A 21,962-nucleotide genomic window follows, 5' to 3' on the forward strand; every position below is an offset into this window, starting at 1 on the left:
AAGATGGCCAATTTAGTCAAACAGCTATTTCAGATCTTCAAAGCTAATGATCTTAGTTCCACTGAGTTCCCCGATCAGTTCCACTGACGGTCTTAGTTCCTATTTTAATTTAATGACTAGATAAATCCTGAGTAATTTTGGATTTAGATTTGTGAGATTAGTTCTATGGCATCTGATTACTTCCTTCTTATACACTATGTCTTTGGGTAGGGAGTTGTGCTTGGTTCAGGATTAAAATGCTAGAGTTCAGCTTCTCCCCAATTAAGGATAACCGAGAAAGCACAGACAGATACAGCATAGAGTCTAGTCAGTTACACATTTAAGCTTTCTTGAAGATGCTGCTTTATTTATTAATCTATAGAATTTGGCAACGAAATCCCTCTCTTTAAAACTTTAAAAACACAGAACATTTTTACAGAATCATGGAGCCAATGGAAAGGCCTTACAATCATCTGGCCCAACCTCCCTCTCTAACTTAGTAATCACACAAAGAGGATGAGCACAGGAGATAAGTTTTCTTCAGCCTGACCGTCTGGACAGCCTATCGGCAATGATTTATTATTGAAGGCTTCCCATAATCATTTGATTATTTTGGTGTCATTTTGAAAAATGGTTTCTGATAGAGTTTACTCTTTCAGGCATCAGAATAATTGATACAAAATTATTTTAAAGGCTCCAACTAATTCTATAAAGGAAATTCACCTTGAATGGGCAGGCAAGTTAACAGCTATGACTAACTCATTAAGGAATAGCCCTTTGTATAAACATGAAGTATCACCTTCTAGTAAATTATATCAGATAGAAATTACAATTAGAATATGTATTTCGGTATTTTTGAATAAAAATTTTATTTTAGCAATTTCTTGTTTTGATATTGAATCTTCTCTTTGCATGTGAAAATACCCCAAAAAGCAGACAGAACACAGAAAAGGGTCACTCACCAGTTAAAGCCATTCCAGTTATTATGATTCCCTCCAAAATTTCTACTCGATGGAATAATACTTTGGAATCAAGGTAGGAAGTCCGCTTGTGCTTTTTGAAGGCATATTTCAGAATGCACTTTGTTGTCCACCAAATCCCCAAGATAAAGAAGAAGGTTCCAGGGAGAGCATGGCCTTTGAAATCCCCCATGACTATCAAAATAAGAACATATAGAAGATGAAGACATTTCATTTCCAGAATTTGGCCAAAACATCGCTTATTCCTGTAAAGTACACTATCTTCTGATGATGATGGATACACCTCTGAGTCAGAGGATCCAGTATTACTGTCAACAGTGGTAGATCCATTAAATATCAACAATACCAAAAAGAGGAAAAATCCACATTTGTTGAACACTTACCTTGTTCTAGGCACTGTGTCAAGTGTTTTACATGTGCTCTCTAATCTAATTTTCACAACATACCCATGAATGAGGGGCTAAGTCACATTTTCAATTGGGATTCAGGTTTAGAGAAGTGAAATGACTTACCTAAATCTCACAACTATTTTTGAAAAGTTTCATTGTTTTTAACAGGGAGCTCAAAAGATCTATTAAAAATGATAGTGTGTACTCAACCAACAGTTACACTTTAAGCATATTTGAAAGAAAGTAACAGGAAAGTTTTACCTTTATGCTTAAAACTTGAAATGATATGAAATTGCCTACAAAAAATTTTAAGCAGGTAATTTCAAAGTATCAAGCATCAAGTGTGTGGAAGAGACCATTAGGGCTCATCAAGTATCTGTGTACTCTTCCATGCACTTTTCCCAGCCCCTTCTCCATTTGAGTCAGAACCACGTTTCTAGTTCTGGCCAATGGACTGTGGCATTTGTCACTTCCAGGCTGAGTCAGTTAAGAGACTGTATGGCTCCTTTAACTCTCTTTTCCCATGCTTTGGCAACCCTGGCATGGCATATCGGCAACATAGGAGACAGTCAACCAGCCTGCATCAGATTTTTGCAAGAAGCAACCCTTTATTGTGTTAAGTCATTAAAATGTTGAGGTTTAACAGCTTAACCCAGCCTATCCAGAGGGATACCAAGCCAAATCAATTTGTAAATTCTGTTTACACTATTGCTACATGATCGAGCAATAAAAAACAGAAATATCCTCCTTCTTTTTTGGTCAGTGCTATAGAAAACCAGTTTTGAATTATATGAGTTTTGAATTATGTGAGCAGCCCTTTCTTCAAACATATTGTACCATCTACAGAATAACGAAAAGAGAGTTCAGAATCATCCCTGTGGATCAGAGTAGGCCAGCTGCAGGAGAACTCATGAAAGGGGATTTCAGGGTTCCCCCTGGCCCAGAAGAGTTCTTTATCTCCTTGGGTGGGTACTGGACCTCTCAGTTCGGGGCAGATCCCTCTGAGTTACTTCCACATCCCTCTGACACAACTGTGAAGTTTCAAGGGGGAACTATGAAGCTGACTCCAACACTAAAAGTCTGCTAAGGCTCCAATTGAGACCCCAGATGGACATTTCAGCACACCCCTGAATCATGCCTACCATCAAGAGACTCTGACTCAATGTATCACACAGTGCTAAGAGCAGCTTCTTATCCTAACTCTGACTCTGTTAGACGTATGGTTTGGACTATGTCCCTTAAGCTCTCTGAGCCTTGGCTCTTAATTAGTAAAGAAAGAGGTGGCCTAGATGACACCTGGAGTTCCTTCCTGCTCTAACAGATTCTGTGATTCATTATCCTAACCACCATCTTTATCACAGTGTTACTGAGTCCTCTTATTTATCTTGGCTTAGACAACCACGTGAAATTGACAAATGCTTCTACATGGGATTGAAAAGTACATCTCGACTGTAAATTTTTTGAACTTTTCTGGAAAAGAATTTGATATGTTCTAAGGAACCTTAAAAATTTTACATTCCTTGGTACAGGAAATCCACTTCCAGGACTTTATCCTAAAGGTCTAACCAGAAATACAGGCACCAAATTAGAAACAATATATACGCCTAAAATTAGGAGATAGGGGATATATTTAGTAAAAATAAAAAATAAAAAGAATAGGATTTTTTAAAAACTGAGGAGAGGGGACTTTGGATTCAGGTTGACTAGATCTGAATCCCAACTTTACCATTTACCAGCTACATGACTTTGGGAAAGTTATTTAACCTCTCATGCCTTAGTTTCCTCTTCTGTAAAATGAGACAAATTTAAAATTAAAATGAGTTATTCCAAAGCAAATAACCCACAGTATTATTAAACAAGCTCATGCTATCCTCAACCCATCTCAAACTATGAAAGTAAAACAAGAGTAAAACCAGATGAGCAATTCTACTTGGATACCAATTGCAGAAAAGCAAGAAGCACCTATACAATTCACTTAGCAATCATTTGTGTACTGCCTATAACATTTCTCCTACTGTTGTCTTAGAGTGTTACTAGAATCTTCAGGGGTTATTTAACTCCTTGACTGAAATTAAAGAATAAGCTCCTTGGGCTTCCCTGGTGGCGCAGTGGTTGAGACTCCGCCTGCCGATGCAGGGGACACGGGTTCATGCCCCGGTCCAGGAGGATCCCACGTGCCGCGGAGTGGCTGGGCCCGTGAGCCATGGCTGCTGAGCCTGCGCGTCCGGAGCCTGTGCTCCGCAATGGGAGAGGCCACAACAGTGAGAGGCCCGCGTACCGCAAAAAAAAAAAGAATAAGCTCCTTGAAAGTAGGAACCATAAATCTATTCTTCTATTTCCCCACTGGACCTATATAGTGCCTTATACACTGTGAAGTTCTAACTTAACAAGAGTAACTAAGCCCTTCTTATAATACAAGATCACATATTTATACAACACCTCCATTGAACTAATCATCTACCCATCCATTACCAGAAAATAATTTTTCCTCCAGTTACCACCATTCACCCACTTGCCCAAACCCAAAATGTGAGAGTCATCCTAAAGTCCACCTATGTCCCTGAAAACTAATTGGTTATTGATACTTACTGCCTCTGCTTCCTTATGTCAACCCTCTCCTGCCCCAAACTTGGCTGACTTCCCCTAGCCTCTTCAGTTTTATCTGCTTGGGGAAATCCTCCCTGATGGCCCAGATAGGAGAGGACCGCTCTTATACCTTCTCAAAGCACCCAGTTCTTACTTGAATGAATTCTTTGTGTGATTAGTTACTGGAAGTCTGCCTTCTCCATTAGCCTGTGAAATTTCACTATATTGTGAAAGCCTGTGAAGCAGGTACTTGAGGTTTCTCAGAGGTTAGGAGCCTGGTCCTGTTTTTGTTTGTTTGTTTTTTAAGGCTTCTGGTATAGGAAAAAAAGGAAGAAAATTCCAAAACAGAGTTACCAAAACTGTGGTTGCTTTTAAATGTTTACTTTTACCTAATAAGTACTTTGAACACACACGTGAAACATACTACCTATCTTGGAGATAACATGAAAATTTCTGAATTGTGCAGCTCTAGGCCAAATCCACCTCTATGACCAGTTAACAGGTTCCTGCTGCCCCAAAGGCTGAATGGACCAATATATCTCAGCACAGCCCATTGGGATGTGATACGGAGGCAATGGGGAATATTTGAAAGATTTTGAGATGAGCAGAGTGGGATAAGAAATGACTCCTCGGGCTTCCCTGGTGGCGCGGTGGTTAAGAATCTGCCTGCCAGTGCAGGGGACACGGGTTTGAGCCCTGGTCTGGGAGGATGCCACATGCCACGGAGCAGCTAAGCCCATGCACCACAACTGCTGAGCCTGCGCTCTAGAGCCCGTGCTCTGCAACAAGAGAAGCCACTGCAATGAGAGGCCCATGCACTGCAACAAATAAAAGTAAATAAATTTAAAAAAAAAAGAAATGATTCCTTGTTCTTGTATCAGTTATAGAACTTCTGTATCTTTAGCCTTTTAATCTGAAACACTCTGATGCTTCCAATCTTTCTCTGTTTAAAAGACCCAAACAAAATGAAGTCAAAGCAGCTTGTTGTATTTGCCTGGCTAAGGGACTAAGCAGACCCAGTTGCTCCTGGCAACAAAATGGCATTCATTTGATTTCACTTCCACTGTGGAGAGGAAAAAATCACTCAAATCCTCAAACAACACTTCACTCAACTTCTAGAAAACCACTCTCTGTATATCTGTCTTTTGTTACCTGTTTTTCTATTGCCTACAGGTACAACTCACTGCTTATGAAAACATAGTAGTCCAGGGTTTAATTAGATCTCAATCAAAAAAGCAGACACATTGCCCTTGGAAGGAGAACACAGGGCTTTCCTCTTCCACAAAGCAGAACATACCTGCCAGAAAGCTAGCAGAAACCCCAGGGAAAATCACCAGGATAGCAAACCAAAAGGTCCTTCCTCAACATCCTCCCTGCTTAATCGCACCATTTGTAATCTCGTGGGGAAAGAGGTTCAGGCAGCCCACCTAAAATGGTGGGCTTCAAGATTCAATCACTGGCTTCCAGCTGCCATTCATCCTAAAAATGTTTATTCCTCCCCATCTGAAAAAAACCCTCTGCTCCTAATGACACCAACCATCACCCTCTGGGCTAAGACAAGAAGCAACCCCTAAAATCCTCATTGGCTCCTTTTTCCTGACCACTGCCATACACACACACTCACTCACCACCCGAAAATATTTTTAAACTCTAGCACTTGGGGATAATATTGGGCAAATCGCAAGATCTAAATCAGGTGTTAGGTGTTAATTCCCATTAACCAAAGTCACTTAAACCAAAAACCAGACCTGTGTACAGAAAGAGGAGAGAACTCAAAATAGCCCAGAGAAAGAAATCCTACAATTTACTTGTTGGAATCTCAACAAAATATCTAACTTCAATATAAAATGAATACCATGGAGAAAAACTTAAACTAAAAATTCATCTTGAGCCAGCACCAAAATAAAGTATCCCTAAATCTTAATTAGTGACTCATATTTCAAGACATTTATATATTCCAATACACTAAACCAATTAGAGCCATTTCTTGAGCTCACTTTACCGTTTGCCTTAATTCTAAAAGCAAAGTGTATACAAGCATATATAGCTTTAAATTTTTTTGATTCTCCATCATTCCATACCAGTTCTTTCTCTCCAAAATTTCAACTGTTTTGAAAGACTATTCTTAGTTAAATTATCCTTACCGTCACACTTTCCTCAGTGTCAAGTCAAATGCAACTCTCTTCTCCCAGAAGAGAATTTACAATCGTTCCAGTCTCAAGAAGGAAAAGTAGATACCGACTGGTCTAAATCTAAAACTGCCCACTCTTCCTCCTTGGAGACTTAACCTATGTGCTCATATCTTTCCAGCTTGAACTTGAGCAAATAAGTCTTCAGAATGTCACAATGCCTGCATAAATGTGAATCTAAGGACCACCCCCTTTTGAACATCCTAACTTCCAGTCCAAACGTTGTGCCGTAGAGTACTTCCCGACTCACCTTGACATCTCACCCACATGACCACAGTCATGTCCCACCTGCTGTGAAAACCAAAGCCAATGGAGCATGTCTGATCTTTGCTACCTCTCTTCCAGGCCATCAAGATGGACAGACGACAAAGGGAATGGTTACGGCAGCAGTAACATAATAAAACATCATTGATAAGATAAACCATTTTGTAACATACAGTGCCTCAAGCAAGGTGATAAGGTTGGAGTCATTGCTAAGGTACTAAGGTTGAAGTCATTGCCAAAATCAAAGTTATAGGAATAGGAAAAGATGATTGAAAAAAATGCTTTAGGTCAACAGTGAAGCTCACTTGCCCTCAAGGAATACACAATCTGATAGAGAGAAAAGTGAATAAGTAAGTTAGAAAAAATTATTCTAAACCAATGTGAGGCTTGCACAAAGTGAAATGTGAGCAAGAAAGAAAGAACAGTCTAACTCTAACCTGGAGAACAAGCAGCTGTTACCCTATCTGCATTCAAGTCTTATTTCCCCCCTCAATGTAAACTCTTGGTGAACAAGGGCCATATCCCCTATATTTCACACCTAGTAAGCACTCAATAAATAGCTAATGAATGATGAGCTCCTGCCTAGGATCCCACCTCCCTGAAACCCTGGCCTCGGTGGCAACCAGGATCAGAAATAGCTGGAGAGGGCTTCCCTGGTGGCGCAGTGGTTGAGAATCTGCCTGCCAATGCAGGCGACACGGGTTCGAGCCCTGGTCTGGGAAGATCCCACATGCCGCAGAGCAACTAGGCCCATGAGCCACAACTACTGAGCCTGCGCGTCTGGAGCTTGCGCTCCACAACAAGAGAGGCTGCGACAGTGAGAGGCCCGCGCACTGCGATGAAGAGTGGCCCCCGCTCGCCACAACTAGAGAAAGCCCTCACACAGAAACGAAGACCCAACACAGCCAAAAATAAATAAAGAAAGAAGCTTTCATTTAAAAAAAAAAAAGAAAGAAAAGAAATAGCTGGAGAGGCTAATTAAATGCAGATTCCTGGGCTCATTCATATCTACTAAATCAATCGGCAGGGGGAGCCCCGGTATTTATTTTTATTATTTACTATTTTATTTTTGGCTGTGTTGGGTCTTTGTTGCTGCGTGCAGGCTTTCTCTAGTTTCGGCAAGCAGGGGCTACTCTTCGCTAAGGTGCGCGGGCTTCTCATTGCGGTGGCTTCTCTTGTTGTGGAGCACGGGCTCCAGGCGCACGGGTTTCAGTAGTGGTGGCACACGGGCTCTAGAGCACAGGCTCAGTAGTCGTGGCGCACGGGCTTAGTTGCTCCGCGGCATGTGGGATCTTCCCGGACCAGGGCTCGAACCCGTGTCCCCTCCATTGGCAGGCAGATTCATAATCACTGCGCCACCAGGGAAGCCCCAGAAGTCTGCGTTTTTAACAAGCACTCACAAGTTATTTTTTATGTATTCTTGAGTTTTGAGAACCAAAGGCTTAGAGTATGTGGAGACAAGCAAAGGGGCACTAAAACGCTCAGATTTAAATGTGGCCTCCTCATAGATAAGGGCAGAGACTAGAAAAGGTTTCTGAATAGTTCCATCAAATAGTCTTCATCAAGTACATTTGAGGAGGTTAAACACTACAGGGAAAGGGCTCCTCCTTCTGTGACTGTCTATCATTGAGTTCTTAGCACATGTAAAGGAGGTGAAACTTCGCCCGTAGCAAGACTATTTATTTACTACTACTGTAGTCAAAGTCAGAATGCACAGGGCTGACAATAAAGAAGAAAGCTGGCCTGAGTAGCCTGCAATGACTTCATCTGACAAAGGTCTAGTCATCTGTCAAAAATTAAAACTTTTATATGCAACTGGCAAAGAAGCACAGGAAAAGATGTTCAATATCATTATTCATTTGGGAAATGCTAATTAAAATAACAAATACCAATACATATCCACTAGAAGAGCCAAAGTTTAAAAGACAATATCACAGGTTGGCAAGAATGTGGACAACTGGACCTCATACACTGCAGGTGGGAACACAAAATGGTACAGCCCCATTGGAAAGCAGTTTGTAACTTTTTTTTTACATTTTTATTGGAATATAATTGCTTTATAATGGTGTGTTAGTTTCTGCTTCTAAGAGTGAATGAGTTATACATATACATATGTTCCCATATCTCTTCCCTCTTGCGTCTCCCTCCCTCACACACTCCCTAACCCACCCTTCCAGGCGGTCAAAAAGCACTGAGCTGATCTCCCTGTGCTATGCAGCTGCTTCCCACTAGCTATCTACCTTATGTTTGGTAGTGTATATATGTCCATGTCTCTCTCTCGCTTTGTCACAGCTTACCCTTCACCCTCCCCATATGCTCAAGTCCATTCTCTAGTAGATTTGTGTCTTTATTCCTGTCTTACCACTAGGTTCTTCATGACATTTTTTTTTCTTACATTGCATATATATGTGTTAGCATACGGTATTTGTCTTTCTCTTTCTGACTTACTTCACTCTGTAGGACAGACTCTAGGTCTATCCACCTCATTACAAATAGCTCAATTTCGTTTCTTTTTATGGCTGAGTAATATTCTATTGTATATATGTGCCACATCTTCTTTATCCATTCATCCAATGATGACACTTAGGTTGTTTCCATCTCTGGGCTATTGTAAACAGAGCTGCAATGGATATTTGGGTACATGACTCTTTTTGAATTATGGTTTTCTCAGGGTATATGCCCAGTAGTGGGATTGCTGGGTCATATGGTAGTTCTATTTGTAGTTTTTTAAGGAACCTCCATACTGTTCTCCATAGTGGCTGTGCCAATTCACATTCCCACCAGCAGTGCAAGAGTATACCCTTATCTCCACACCCTCTCCAGCATTTACTGTTTCTAGAGTTTTTGATGATGGCCATTCTGACTGGTGTGAGATGATATCTCATTGTAGTTTTGATTTGCATTTCTCTAATGATTTTTGATGTTGAGCATTCTTTCATGTGTTTGTTGGCAATCTGTATATCTTCTTTGGAGAAATGTCTATTTAGGAATTCTGCCGATTTTTGGATTGGGTTGTTTGTTTTATTGTTATTGAGCTGCATGAGCTGCTTATAAATTTTGGAGATTAATCCTTTTTTAGTTACTTTATTTGCAAATATTTTCCCCCATTCTGAGGGCTGTCTTTTGGTCTTTTTTATGGTTTCCTTTGCTGTGCAAAAGCTTTGAAGTTTCATTAGGTCCCATTTGTTTATTTTTGTTTTTATTTCCATTTCTCTAGGAGGTGGGTCAAAAAGGATCTTGCTGTGATTTATGTCATAGAGTGTTCTGCCTATGTTTTCCTCTAAGAGTTTGATAGTTTCTGGTCTTACATTTAGGTCTTTAATCCATTTTGAGCTTATTTTTGTGTATGGTGTTAGGGAGTGTTCTACTCTCATACTTTTACATGTACCTGTCCAGTTTTCCCAGCACCACTTATTGAAGAGGCTGTCCTTTCTCCACTGTACATTCCTGTCTCCTTTATCAAAGATAAGGTGACCATATGTGTGTAGGTTTATCTCTGGGCTTTCTATCCTGTTCCATTGATCTATCTTTCTGTTTTTGTGCCACTACCATACTGTCTTGATTACTGTAGCTTTGTAGTATAGTATGAAGTCAGGGAGCCTGATTCTTCCAGCTCCATTTTTCGTTCTCAAGATTGCTTTGGCTATTCGGGGTCTTTTGTGTTTCCATACAAATTGTGAAATTTTTTGTTCTAGTTCTGTGAAAAATGCCAGTGGTAGTTTGATAGGGATTGCATTGAATCTATAGATTGCTTTGCGTAGTGGAGTCATTTTCACAATGTTGATTCTTCCAAGCCAAGAACATGGTATATCTCTCCATCTGTTTGTATCACCTTTAATTTCTTTCATCAGTGTCTTATAATTTTCTGTATACAGGTCTTTTGTCTCCTTAGGTACGTTTATTCCTAGATATTTTATTCTTTTTGTTGCAATGGTAAATGGGAGTGTTTTCTTGATTTCACTTTCAGATTTTTCATCATTAGTGTATAGGAATGCCAGAGATTTCTGTGTATTAATTTTGTATCCTGCTACTGTACCAAATTCACTGATTAGCTCTAGTAGTTTTCTGGTAGCATCTTTAGGATTCTCTATGTATAGTATCATGTCATCTGCAAACAGTGACAGTTTTACTTCTTCTTTTCCGATTTGGATTCATTTCTTTTTCTTCCCTGACTGCTGTGGCTAAAACTTCCAAAACTGTGTTGAATAAGAGTGGTGAGAGTGGGCAACCTTGTCTTGTTCCTGATCTTAGTGGAAATGCTTTCAGTTTTTCACCATTGAGGACGATGTTGGATGTGGGTTTGCCATATATGGCCTTTATTATGTTGAGGAAAGTTCCCTCTATGCCTACTTTCTGCAGAGTTTTTATCATAAATGGGTGTTGAATTTTGTCAAAAGCTTTCTCTGCATCTATTGAGATGATCATACGGTTTTTCTCCTTCAGGTTGCAAAAATGGTGTATCACGTTGATTGATTTGCGTATATTGAAGGATCCTTTCATTCCTGGAATAAACCCCACTTGATCATGGTGTATGATCCTTTTAAGGTGCTGTTGGATTCTGTTTGCTAGTACTTTGTTGAGGAATTTTTCATCTATGTTCATCAGTGATATTGGTCTGTAGTTTTCTTTCCTTGTGACATCCTTGTCTGGTTTTGGTATCAGGGTGATGGTGGCCTCGTAGAATGAGTTTGGGAGTGTTCCTCCCTCTGCTATATTTTGGAAGAGTTTGAGAAGGATAGGTGTTAGCTATTCTCTAAATGTTTGATAGAATTCGCCTGTGAAGCCATCTGGTCCTGGGCTTTTGTTTGTTGGAAGATTTTTAATCACAGTTTCAATTTCAGTGCATGTGATTGGTCCGTTCATATTTTCTATTTCTTCCTGATTCAGTCTTGGCAGGTGGTGCATTTCTAAGAATGTGTCCATTTCTTCCAGGTTGTCCATTTTATTGGCATAGAGTTGCTTGTAGTAATCTCTCATGATCTTTTGTATTTCTGCAGTGTCAGTTGTTACTTCTCCTTTTTCATTTCTTATTCTATTGATTTGAGTCTTCTCCCTTTTTTTCTTGATGAGTCTGGCTAATGGTTTATCAATTTTGTTTATCTTCTGAAAGAACCAGCTTTTAGTTTTATTGATCTTTGCTATCATTTCCTTCATTTCATTTATTTCTGATCTGATCTTTATGATTTCTTTCCTTCTGCTAACTTTTGGGATTTTTTGGTCTTCTTTCTCTAATTGCTTTAGGTGCAAGGTTAGGTTGTTTATTCGAGGTGTTTCCTGTTTCTTAAGGTAGGATTGTATTGCTATAAACTTCCCTCTTAGAACTGCTTTTGCTGCATCCCATAGGTTTTGGGTCGTTGTGTCTCCATTGTCACTTGTTTCTAGGTATTTTCTATTTCCTCTTTGATATATTCAGTGATCACTTCGCTATTAAGTAGTGTATTGTTTAGCCTCCATGTGTTTGCATTTTTTACAGATCTTTTCCTGTAATTTATATCTAGTCTCATAGCGTTGTGGTCGGAAAAGATACTTGATACAATTTCAATTTTCTTAAATTTACCAAGGCTTGATTTGTGACCCAAGATATGATCTATCCTGGAGAATGTTCCATGAGCACTAGAGAAAAATGTGTACTCTTGTTTTTGGATGGAATATCCTATAAATATCAATTAAGTCCATCTTGTGTAATGCATCATTTAAAGCTTGTGTTTCCTTATTTATTTTCATTTTGGATGATCTGTCCATTGGTGAAAGTGGGGTGTTAAAGTCCCCTACTATGAATGTGTTACTGTCGATTTCCCCTTTTATGGCTGTTAGTATTTGCCTTATGTATTGAGGTGTTCCTATGTTGGGTGCATAAATATTTACAATTGTTATATCTTCTTCTTGGATCAATCCCTTGATCATTATGTAGTGTCCTTCTTTGTCTCTTCTAATAGTCTTTATTTTAAAGTCTGTTTTGTCTGATATGAGAAATGCTACTCCAGCTTTCTTCTGGTTTCCATTTGCATGAAATATCTTTTTCCATCCCCTTACTTTCAGTCTGTATGTGTCTCTAGGTCTGAAGTGGGTCTCTTGTAGACAGCATGGGTCTTGTTTTTGTATCCATCCAGCAAATCTCTGTCTTTTGGTGGGAGCATTTAGTCCATTTACATTTAAGGTAATTATCGATATGTATGTTCCTATTCCCATTATCTTAATTGTTTTGGCTTCGTTATTGTAGGTCTTTTCCTTCTCTTGTGTTGCTTGCCTAGAGAAGTTCCTTTAGCAGTTGTTGTAAAGCTGGTTTGGTGGTGCTGAACTCTCTCAGCTTTTGCTTGTCTGTAAAGGTTTTAATTTCTCCATCAAATCTGAATGTGATCCTTGCTGGGTAGAGTAATGTTGGTTGCAGGTTTTTCTCCTTCATCATTTTAAATATGTCCTGCCAGTCCCTTCTGGTTGGTAGAGTTTCCTCTGAAAGATCAGCCATTAACCTTATGGGGATTCCCTTGTGTGTTATTTGTTGTTTTTCCCTTGCTGCTTTTAATATGTTTTCTTTGTATTTAATTTTTGAGAGTTTGATTAATATGTGTCTTGGCATAACTTGATTAACTATTTACTTTCCCATATTAGGGAAGTTTTCAACTATAATGTCTTCAAATATTTTCTCAGTCCCTTTCTTTTTCTCTTCTTCTTCTGGAACCCCTATAATTCGAATGTTAGTGCGTTTAATGTTGTCCCAGAGGTCTCTGAGACTGTCCTCAATTCTTTTCATTCTTTTTTCTTTATTCTGCTCTGCAGTAGTTATTTCCACTATTTTATCTTCCAGGTCACTTATCCGTCCTTCTGCCTCAGTTATTCTGCTATTGATCCCATCTAGAGTATTTTTAATTTCATTTATTGTGTTGTTCATCATTGCTTGTTTCATCTTTAGGTCTTCTAGGTCCTCGTTAAATGTTTCTTGCATTTTGTCTATTCTATTTCCAAGATTTTGGATCATCTTTACTATCATTATTCTGAATTCTTTTTCAGGTAGACTGCCTATTTCCTCTTCATTGTTAGGTCTGGTGGGTTTTTATCTTGCTCCTTCATCTGCTGTTTTTCTGTCTTCTCATTTTGCTTATCTTACTGTGTTTGGGGTCTCCTTTTTGCAGGCTGCAGTTTTGTAGTTCCCGTTGTTTTTGGTGTCTGTCCCCAGTGGCTAAAGCTTTTTCAGTGGGTTGTGTAGGCTTCCTGGTGGAGCGTGCTAGTGCCTGTGTTCTGGTGGATGAGGCTGGATCTTGTTTTTCTGGTGGGCAGTTCCACATCTGGTGGTGTGTTTTGGGGTGTCTCTGGACTTATTATGATTTTAGGCAGCCTCTCTGCTAATGGGTGGGGTTGTGTTCCTGTCTTGCTAGTTGTTTGGCATAGGGTGTCCAGCACTGTAGCTTGCTGGTCGTTGAGTGAAGCTGGGTGCTGGTTGAAATGGAGATCTCTGGGAGATTTTCGCCATTTGATATTATGTGGAGCTGGGAGGTCTCTTGTGGACCAGTGTCCTGAAGTTGGCTCTCCCACCTCAGAGGCACAGCACTGACTCCTGGCTGCAGCACCAAGAGCCTTTCATCCACACAGGTCAGAATAAAAGGGAGAAAAAGTAGAAAGAAAGAGAAAGAAAGGAGGGAGGGAGGGAGGAACAAAGGAAGGAAAGAAAGAGAGAAAGAAGATGAAATAAAGATAAAATAAAATAAAGTTATTAAAATAAAAAATATTAAGAAAAAAATTTTTTTCAAAGAAAGAAAAATAAACGGACGGATAGAACTCTAGGACAAATGGTGGAAGCAAAGCTATAGAGACAAAATCTCACACAGAAACATACAAACTCACAAAAAGAGGAAAATGGGAAAAATTAATAAATCTTGCTCTCAAAGTCCACCTCCTCAATTTGGGATGATTCGTTGTCTATTCATGTATTCCACAGATGCAGGGTACATCAAGTTGATTGTGGAGATTTAATCCGCCGCTTCTGAGGCTGCCGGGAGAGATTTCCCTTTCTCTTCTTTGTTCTCACAGCTCCCAGGCGCTCAGCTTTGGATGTGGCCCCACCTCTGCGTGTAGGTCGCCGGAGGGCGTCTGTTCTTCGCTCAGACACGATGGGGTTAAAGAAACTGCTGATTCGGGGGCTCTGGCTCACTCAGGCTGGGGGGAGGGAGAGGTGCGGATGTGGGGCGAGCCTGCAGCGGCAGAGGCCGGTGTGACGTTGCACCAGCCTGAGGCGCGCCGTGCGTTCTACCAGGGAAGTTGTCGCTGGATCCCGGGACCCTGGCAGTGGCGGGCTGCACAGGCTCCCCGGAAGGGGTGTGTGGATAGTGACCTGTGCTCACACACAGGCTTTTTGGTGGCGGCAGCAGCAGCCTTAGCGTCTCCTGCCCGTCTCTGGGGTCCGCACTTTTAGCTGCGGCTCGCGCCCGTCTCTGGAGCTCCTTTAAACAGCGCTCTTAATCCCCTCTCCTCACGCACCAGGAAACAAAGAAGGAAGAAAAAGTCTCTTGCCTCTTCGGCAGGTCCAGACTTTTCCCCGGACTCCCTCCCGACCAGCCGTGGCGCACTAACCCCCTTCAGGCTGTGTTCACGCCGCCAACCCCCGTCCTCTCCTGGGGCTCCGACTGAAGCCTGAGCCTCAGCTCCCAGCCCCGCCCGCCCTGGCGAGTGAGCAGACAAGCCTCTCGGGCTGGTGAGTACTGGTTAGCACTGATCCTCTGTGCGGGAATCTCCCCACTTTGCCCTCCGCACCCCTGTTACTGTGCTCTCCTCTGCAGCTCCAAAGCTGCCCCCACTCCGCCATCCGCAGTCTCCGCCTGCGAAGGGGCTTCCTAGTGTGTGGTAACCTTTCCTCCTTCACGGCTCCCTCCCACTGGTGCAAGTTCTGTCCCTATCCTTTTGTCTCTGTTTATTCTTTTTTCTTTTGCCCTACCCAGGTCCGTGGGGACTTTCTTGCCTTTTGGGAGGTCTGAGGTCTTCGGCCAGCGTTCAGTAGGTGTTCTGTAGGAGTTGTTCCACGTGTATCTGTGGGGAGGAAGGTGATCTCCGCATCTTACTCTTCTGCCATCTTCCCCTCGTCTCTATCCTGAAGACATAAGAACTGAAAACTTCCATAACCCGGCCCGCCGTCCGCACGACTGTTGCGGCTTCACCACCGGGGCCCCTCCAGAGCCGGCAGCCTCCGTGAGGCTCCCCTCCCCTCGGGCTCCGGGGCAGTTCCGTGACAGCGGAGGGAACAGACCCCAAGCCGGGACTTTCAGCTCTGTGGAAACGCAGGCTCCGTCCTGAACATATTTTCTTAAACTTGTATTTCTTTTTTCTTTGGTACTAAGGTAAAAAGTGTTATGCTTTTAATTTCAAACTCCAGGTGTTTATTGCTGGCATATAGGAGAACAGTTGACTTCTATATATTAACCTTATATCTTGCAGCTATAATCACTTACTAGTTCCAGGAGTTTGTTGTTGTTGATTCTTTGGGATTTTCTATGTAGACAATCATATCATCTGCTAACACAGACAGTTTTTTTTTTTCCTTCCCAACCTGTATACTTTGTATTTCTTTTTCTTATATTATTGCATTAGTTAGAACTTCCAGTATAATGTTGAATACTAGTGGTGAAAGGGGACAACCTTGCCTTGTTCCCAGTCTTAATGAGATCGCATCCAGTCTTTCACCATTAAGTATGATGTTAACTGTAGGTTTTGTGTAGATATTCTGAATCAAATTGAGGAAGTTCCCCCTCTATTCCTAGGTTGTTACTTTTGAGATTTTTTTTTTAACTTTTCTTAAAACTACACAAAACAGGGCTTCCCTGGTGGCGCAGTGGTTGAGAGTCTGCCTGCCAATGCAGGGGACACGGGTTCGTGTCCCAGTCCGGGAAGATCCCACATGCCGCGGAGCAGCTGGGCCCGTGAGCTATGGCCGCTGAGCCTGCGCGTCCGGAGCCTGTGCTCTGCAACGGGAGAGGCCACAACAGTGAGAGGCCCGCATACCGCAAAAAAAAAAAAAAAAAAAACTACACAAAACAAACAAAAAAACTAAGAGGGTCTTTAAAGCCAGATAATAGAGAACCTTGAATGCCAGGTTAATACATTTAAACTTTATTCCATGGACAATAAGAAGCAACTGAATGGTTTGAGAAAAAAAAAAGAAAGGATATAACAGAGATATGCATCAGACCCCTTAAACCCTTCCACAATATAAGAATCTAATTTCTATTTAAAGATGTCCAGCAAAGGGGACTCCTCCAGCTCCTTCAATACCTCATTCTGGTGACATTCAAATCTCACTCTCCGTTAACCTTGCCTCATAGCCAACTTGAATCTCTTGGATGTCCCAGGGAAGATCCAGAACATTCATCAGTCTTGACAAACTGCTTCCACAAAAATGTGACTTCCAAACTCGGTATTCTACTACCCACTCCCTGCCCAGAAGAGAAAGCTATGTCACTCTGCTTCAGGGCAGAGGTGCAGGCACCCCACGGCCTAGATTCACTTACTAAGCAATGTACAGCCAAAATGCAGTGACCACACCTGAATCAATAGTGTTGACACGTTCATTTGCATCACACCTTCTAAAGAAGGAGTCGCTGTTATCAAGAGCTCTATCCATAATGATATCTGGATGCCTATCTACAGAGAACACTCTGTAGCCCAGTTCTGTCCTTTGGGGACATGAGGTCAAATCAGAATCATTTTAGCCAGATCCCCATGTGATTCATATGCACATTAAAAACTAGAAACACTAGTCTAGGGCAAAATTTCTCTACAGCGGCACTATTAACATTTCATGCCCATAATTCTTTGTTGTGTGAGGCTGGACTGTGCTCTCCAAAATGTTTAGCAACATCCTTGGCCTCTACATACTAGATTCTGGCAGCACTCTTCCACCCGTTGTGACAGTCAAAGATATCTACATATATTGATAAATATCCCCTGAGGGGCTAAATCAGAGCCCCTTCCCAAATAAGAAGTACTGGTTTACAAGACCCTTAGTCAAAACCCCTTAACGTAAAAAGATTTTTTTTTCTTTTCTCTTGGGAAAAAGAGAAATGTAACAAGTTTAGCTGTTAACAACCGTATCAAAACAAGTCCAAACAGATTATGTGCACCTATTCAAAATGGATTAAAGACCTAAATGCAAGGCCAGACACTATAAACTCTTAGAGGAAAACAGAGGCAGAACACTCTATGACATAAATCACAGCAATATCCTTTCTGACCCACCTCCTAGAGAAATGGAAATAAAAACAAAAATAAACAAATGGGACCTAATGAAACTTAAAAGCTTTTGCAGCAAAGGAAACCATAAACAAGACAAAAAGATAACCCTCAGAATGGGAGAAAATATTTGCAAACAAAGCAACTGACAAAGGATTAATCTCCAAAATGTACAAGCAGCTCATGCAGCTCAATAACAAGAAAACAAACAACCCAATCCAGAAATGGGCAGAAGATCTAAATAGACACTTCTCCAAAGAAGATATACAGATTGCCAACAAACACATGAAAGGATGCTCAACATCACTAATGATGAGAGAAATGCAAATCAAAACTACAATGAGGTATCACCTCACACAGGTCAGACTGGCCATCATCAAAAAATCTACAAACAATAAATGCTGGAGAGGGTGTGGAGAAAAGGGAACCCTCTTGCACTGTTGGTGGGAATGTAAGTTGATACAGCCACTACAGAGAACAGTATGGAGGTTCCTTAAAAAACTAAAAGTAGAACTACCATATGACACAGCAACCCCACTACTGGGCATATACCCTGAGAAAACCATAATTCAAAAAAAGTCATGTACCACAATGTTCATTGCAGCTCTATTTACAATAGCCAGGACATGGAAGCAATCTAAGTGTCCATCAACAGATGAATGGATAAAGAAGATGTGGCACATATATATAATGGAATATTACTCAGCCATAAAAAGAAACAAAATTGAGATATTTGTAGTGAGGTGGATGGACCTAGAGTCTGTCATACAGAGTGAAGTAAGTCAGAAAGAGAAAAATAAATACCATATGCTAACACATATATATATGGAATCTAAAAAAAAAAAAAAAAAAAGGTTCTGAAGAACCTAGGGGCAAGACAGGAAGAAAGACGCAGACATAGAGAATGGACTTGAGGACACAGGGAGGGGGCAGGGTAAGCTGGGACGAAGTTAGAGAATGGCGTGGACATATATATACAGTACCAAATGTAAAATAGATAGATAGCGAGTGGGAAGCAGCGCATAGCACAGGGAGATCAGCTCAGTGCTTTGTGATCACCTAGAGGGGTGGGATAGGGAGGGTGGGAGTGAGGCAGATGCAAGAGGGAAGAGATATGGGGACATATGTATATGTATAGCTGGTTCACTTTGTTATAAAGCAGAAACTAACACACCATTGTAAAGCAATTATACTCCAATAAAGATGTTAAAAAATATATATTTTCTGTGCTTCATGTTGTCTTTATCAGATGTTCGATTACTGAAGAAAAACTGAGTCAATATTAAGAGAGCTAAGGTTTTTTTATAACATGTAACTTTGTGTATTTGCCTTTGAAATCTTTTTATTGTCACTGTGGTTAAATGGGTAACTATTATTTCACAGTGACCTCCGATCCTATTAAATCAAGTGTTCTAAACATCTTGACATTTTTTACAAACTTTTCAAAACCAAACTCTAAATGAAGTCTTTTTGATTTGGACCTAACTTTGGGATTTTCCAGAGGCCCCCTGTAAAATCTGGAAGGATTTGTCCTCTCAAAAGAGAAGTGTTAAACTAATTAGGCTTATTTGATATGTTAAATTACATGGAAATAAGAAGTGATACGAAACCTTCTTTAGATTATATTGTATAATATATTATACAATATATACCTATAATATATTATATGGGTGTATGTTACTATTATAAGTAGTCCAGAAATCATATAAAATCTGACATTCCTAGTATGTTATCAGTCGTAATTCCAGCTATCACCTTAAAATGTTGTCTGTCTCACAAATAACCGAATTTCCTTGTCAATTAAATTATAATGAATTCTCATCAGAACTTTAACCGTGGCCATGTTTAAGTCTTCTGGCATGCACAGAAAATTACTGTATTATTCTGATGCTTTCCTGAAAGCTTTAACACGCAGCTATGATCCAAAATTGCTGTGTCTTTAAAGAGATTTATGGAAAAGACCTTGACAAGTACTCTAGAATACAGGTTTCTGATAACTCTAAGATCATACCATTGAACTACGTAAGAATTTCCAGAATTGTTATGGAGAAACTGATTGATTCATAAAACTGCTAACCCAAGGTCAAGCAGAACAATTACATAGAACTGAATGAACTGATGAGAATTATAATTTTCTGACTTTTTTCTTTGAAACATTGCCAGTTCATTAATGTTTTGTTTTTCCAGATTTAAGAAAAACTTTTTCTCTTTTCTATCAAACTATTTATAACTTAACAGCAACTTGGTAAATTATATCTATGTAAACAGAATTTTCTCCCTACCTGATCCCTCAAGAATTCAGAAGTTCTTATTGAGTATTCTTATTTTCATGGCAATATACTTATTTGCATAGACTCAGTGAGAATCTGTTTTCCTTAGAACAGAACACAGTAGGAAATATTGGTTATATTACCAAGACTTTGACTGGAATGTTACATTTGAGAATGATGTTCATAGACTCGGACATAACCAGATGGTTTTAAGAAACTAAGGTTGACTTTATGGAGCCAATAAAGCCTCCCTTCAGAAAACTACCCGGTAAATCTTGTTTATAGGGTTCCCAGCCTAACCAATGAGTATGGAAAGTCATTTCCTAGCAGATCCAGAACCTCATGACATCTTAGACCTCAGGAAGAGAGGAATTTACCTAAATCTATAGGCATTGCAAGTGAGTCCTTGGCTTGGCTTCCAGAATAATCTCATATTCTTTATCAAAAATTCTAGCAAAACAGACTGAAAAAAGCTTACATGATCAATCTCTATTCTTGCTGCATTTATGTAAATAATCAGACCAAGTTTAATGATATTAGACTTATTTGGCAAACCAATTAGTCTTATTATGACTATCTTTGGTAAAAATGGGGGTGATGATTGTAGAGAGAAAAACGGTGTTTCATCCTTTTCTGCTTGTTCCTATCTATGTTTTTCTCCCCCTTTGCTGATCTCTTATCTCACAACTTCTAACCAAACTCAGCTTCTAATATGTGACACTTTCTAAAAATAAAATTTCAAATTGGGAACTAAAGGAAACCAGAATACGTCACCCCAAAATATGCCTCTTTGACACAAAAATAATTTTGAGCTGAAGGCAATTAAGAAGCAGCAAATAAGGAAAAGCTCTCTGCCCTCCTCATTACTTCCTAGAGGCAGGATATACATTCTTCTTTCACTGGAGACATATTCTTATCAGCCCAGAGGTGGCAAGAGGAAGCTGTCAAACAAATCTTTGTCATTAGTTCCCATATGTTTATCTTCCCACAGTTTGCCGCCCTTGGAAACCTAAACTGCTTTCCTTTGTCCTATCATTTCTCTACAAATTTATTGTTCTTTATTGGCGATGCTCTATAAGCCAGAATTCTAAGCTGCTGCTTTGAGTTATTTTTCATTGAGGTTTGTCCCATATGATGGGTGTTGCATGTGCTTAAAAAAAAAAAAAAAAAAAAAGACTGTTAGTTTTTCCTCCTGTTAATCTGTCTTTTTGTTTAAAAATCCCAGCTGAAAACCTAAAATGTGTAGAAGTCTAGTTCTGCCTTCCCTACACATGTAGGGCAACACATTCTCAGTTTCCGGAGATTAGAACCTGGACATCTTTGGGGGTGGGGCGTTATTCAGCCTGCCATACCCCCTTAGGAATGCCAGTCGGAAGGAGGGCCTCTAACAGTCATAAAAATAAAAACTTTAAAAATAACCAACAGGGGCTTCCCGGGTGGCGCAGTGGTTGGGAGCCCGCCTACCGGTGCAGGCGACACGGGTTCGTGCCCCGGTCCGGGAAGATCCCACATGCCGCGGAGCGGCTGGGCCCGTGAGCCATGGCCGCTGAGCCTGCGCGTCCGGAGCCTGTGCTCCGCAGCGGGAGAGGCCACAACGGTGAGAGGCCCGCGTACCGCAAAAAAAAAAAAAAAAAAATCACGAACAGACGGTGGGGGGAGAAGGGAACAGGAGCAGAAGAAGCCTATTTAGACTCTCAGGTCCCGTCACTGAGGGAGACTCAAGGGCTTAGTGTCGTCTACTTCTCACTCCTGGCTGCACCAGAGAACCCCTGAAGAGCTCATAAAAGAGCTCACTCATTAACAAGACAAATTACACTAAAGGTGGGATTAGCTAATAGCCCTAGGAAAGCCAGAATGGGATAAAGCACTTTCTCAAACTGTCTGTAAGGTACAGACATTTTAAAAGGAAAATAATTCTTTTAGAGCCAGTATGTTGACAAATTGCTTTTATTATGAACTTTCTTAAATAGTAAAAATATGTACTTGGACAACTACAAAAATAAAACCAATTTACAAATTAAATAGAAACAAAACCAACACAAATCAAATAAATTAATGCAAATCAAATAGACAATTATTTCTTTTAAAATA

General features: G+C 40.4%; 1 protein-coding gene across 4 annotated transcripts in view; it reads right to left on the reverse strand.

Moving 5' to 3' along the window:
* Positions 1-21,962, reverse strand: part of TMEM45A (transmembrane protein 45A) — a 101,552-nt gene that overhangs the window by 35,857 nt on the left and 43,733 nt on the right. For all 4 annotated transcript variants that reach the window (XM_073804334.1, XM_033855896.2, XM_033855895.2 and 1 more), the window contains one exon: positions 942-1,133. In XM_073804334.1, the coding sequence (XP_073660435.1) occupies positions 942-1,131 (190 nt within the window). In that variant the 5' untranslated portion in view covers positions 1,132-1,133. Of the gene's footprint in view, positions 1-941; positions 1,134-21,962 lie in introns of those variants that run through there.

Source organism: Tursiops truncatus, chromosome 4 (genome assembly GCF_011762595.2).
Source record: "Tursiops truncatus isolate mTurTru1 chromosome 4, mTurTru1.mat.Y, whole genome shotgun sequence".
Classification (NCBI taxonomy): domain Eukaryota; kingdom Metazoa; phylum Chordata; class Mammalia; order Artiodactyla; family Delphinidae; genus Tursiops; species Tursiops truncatus.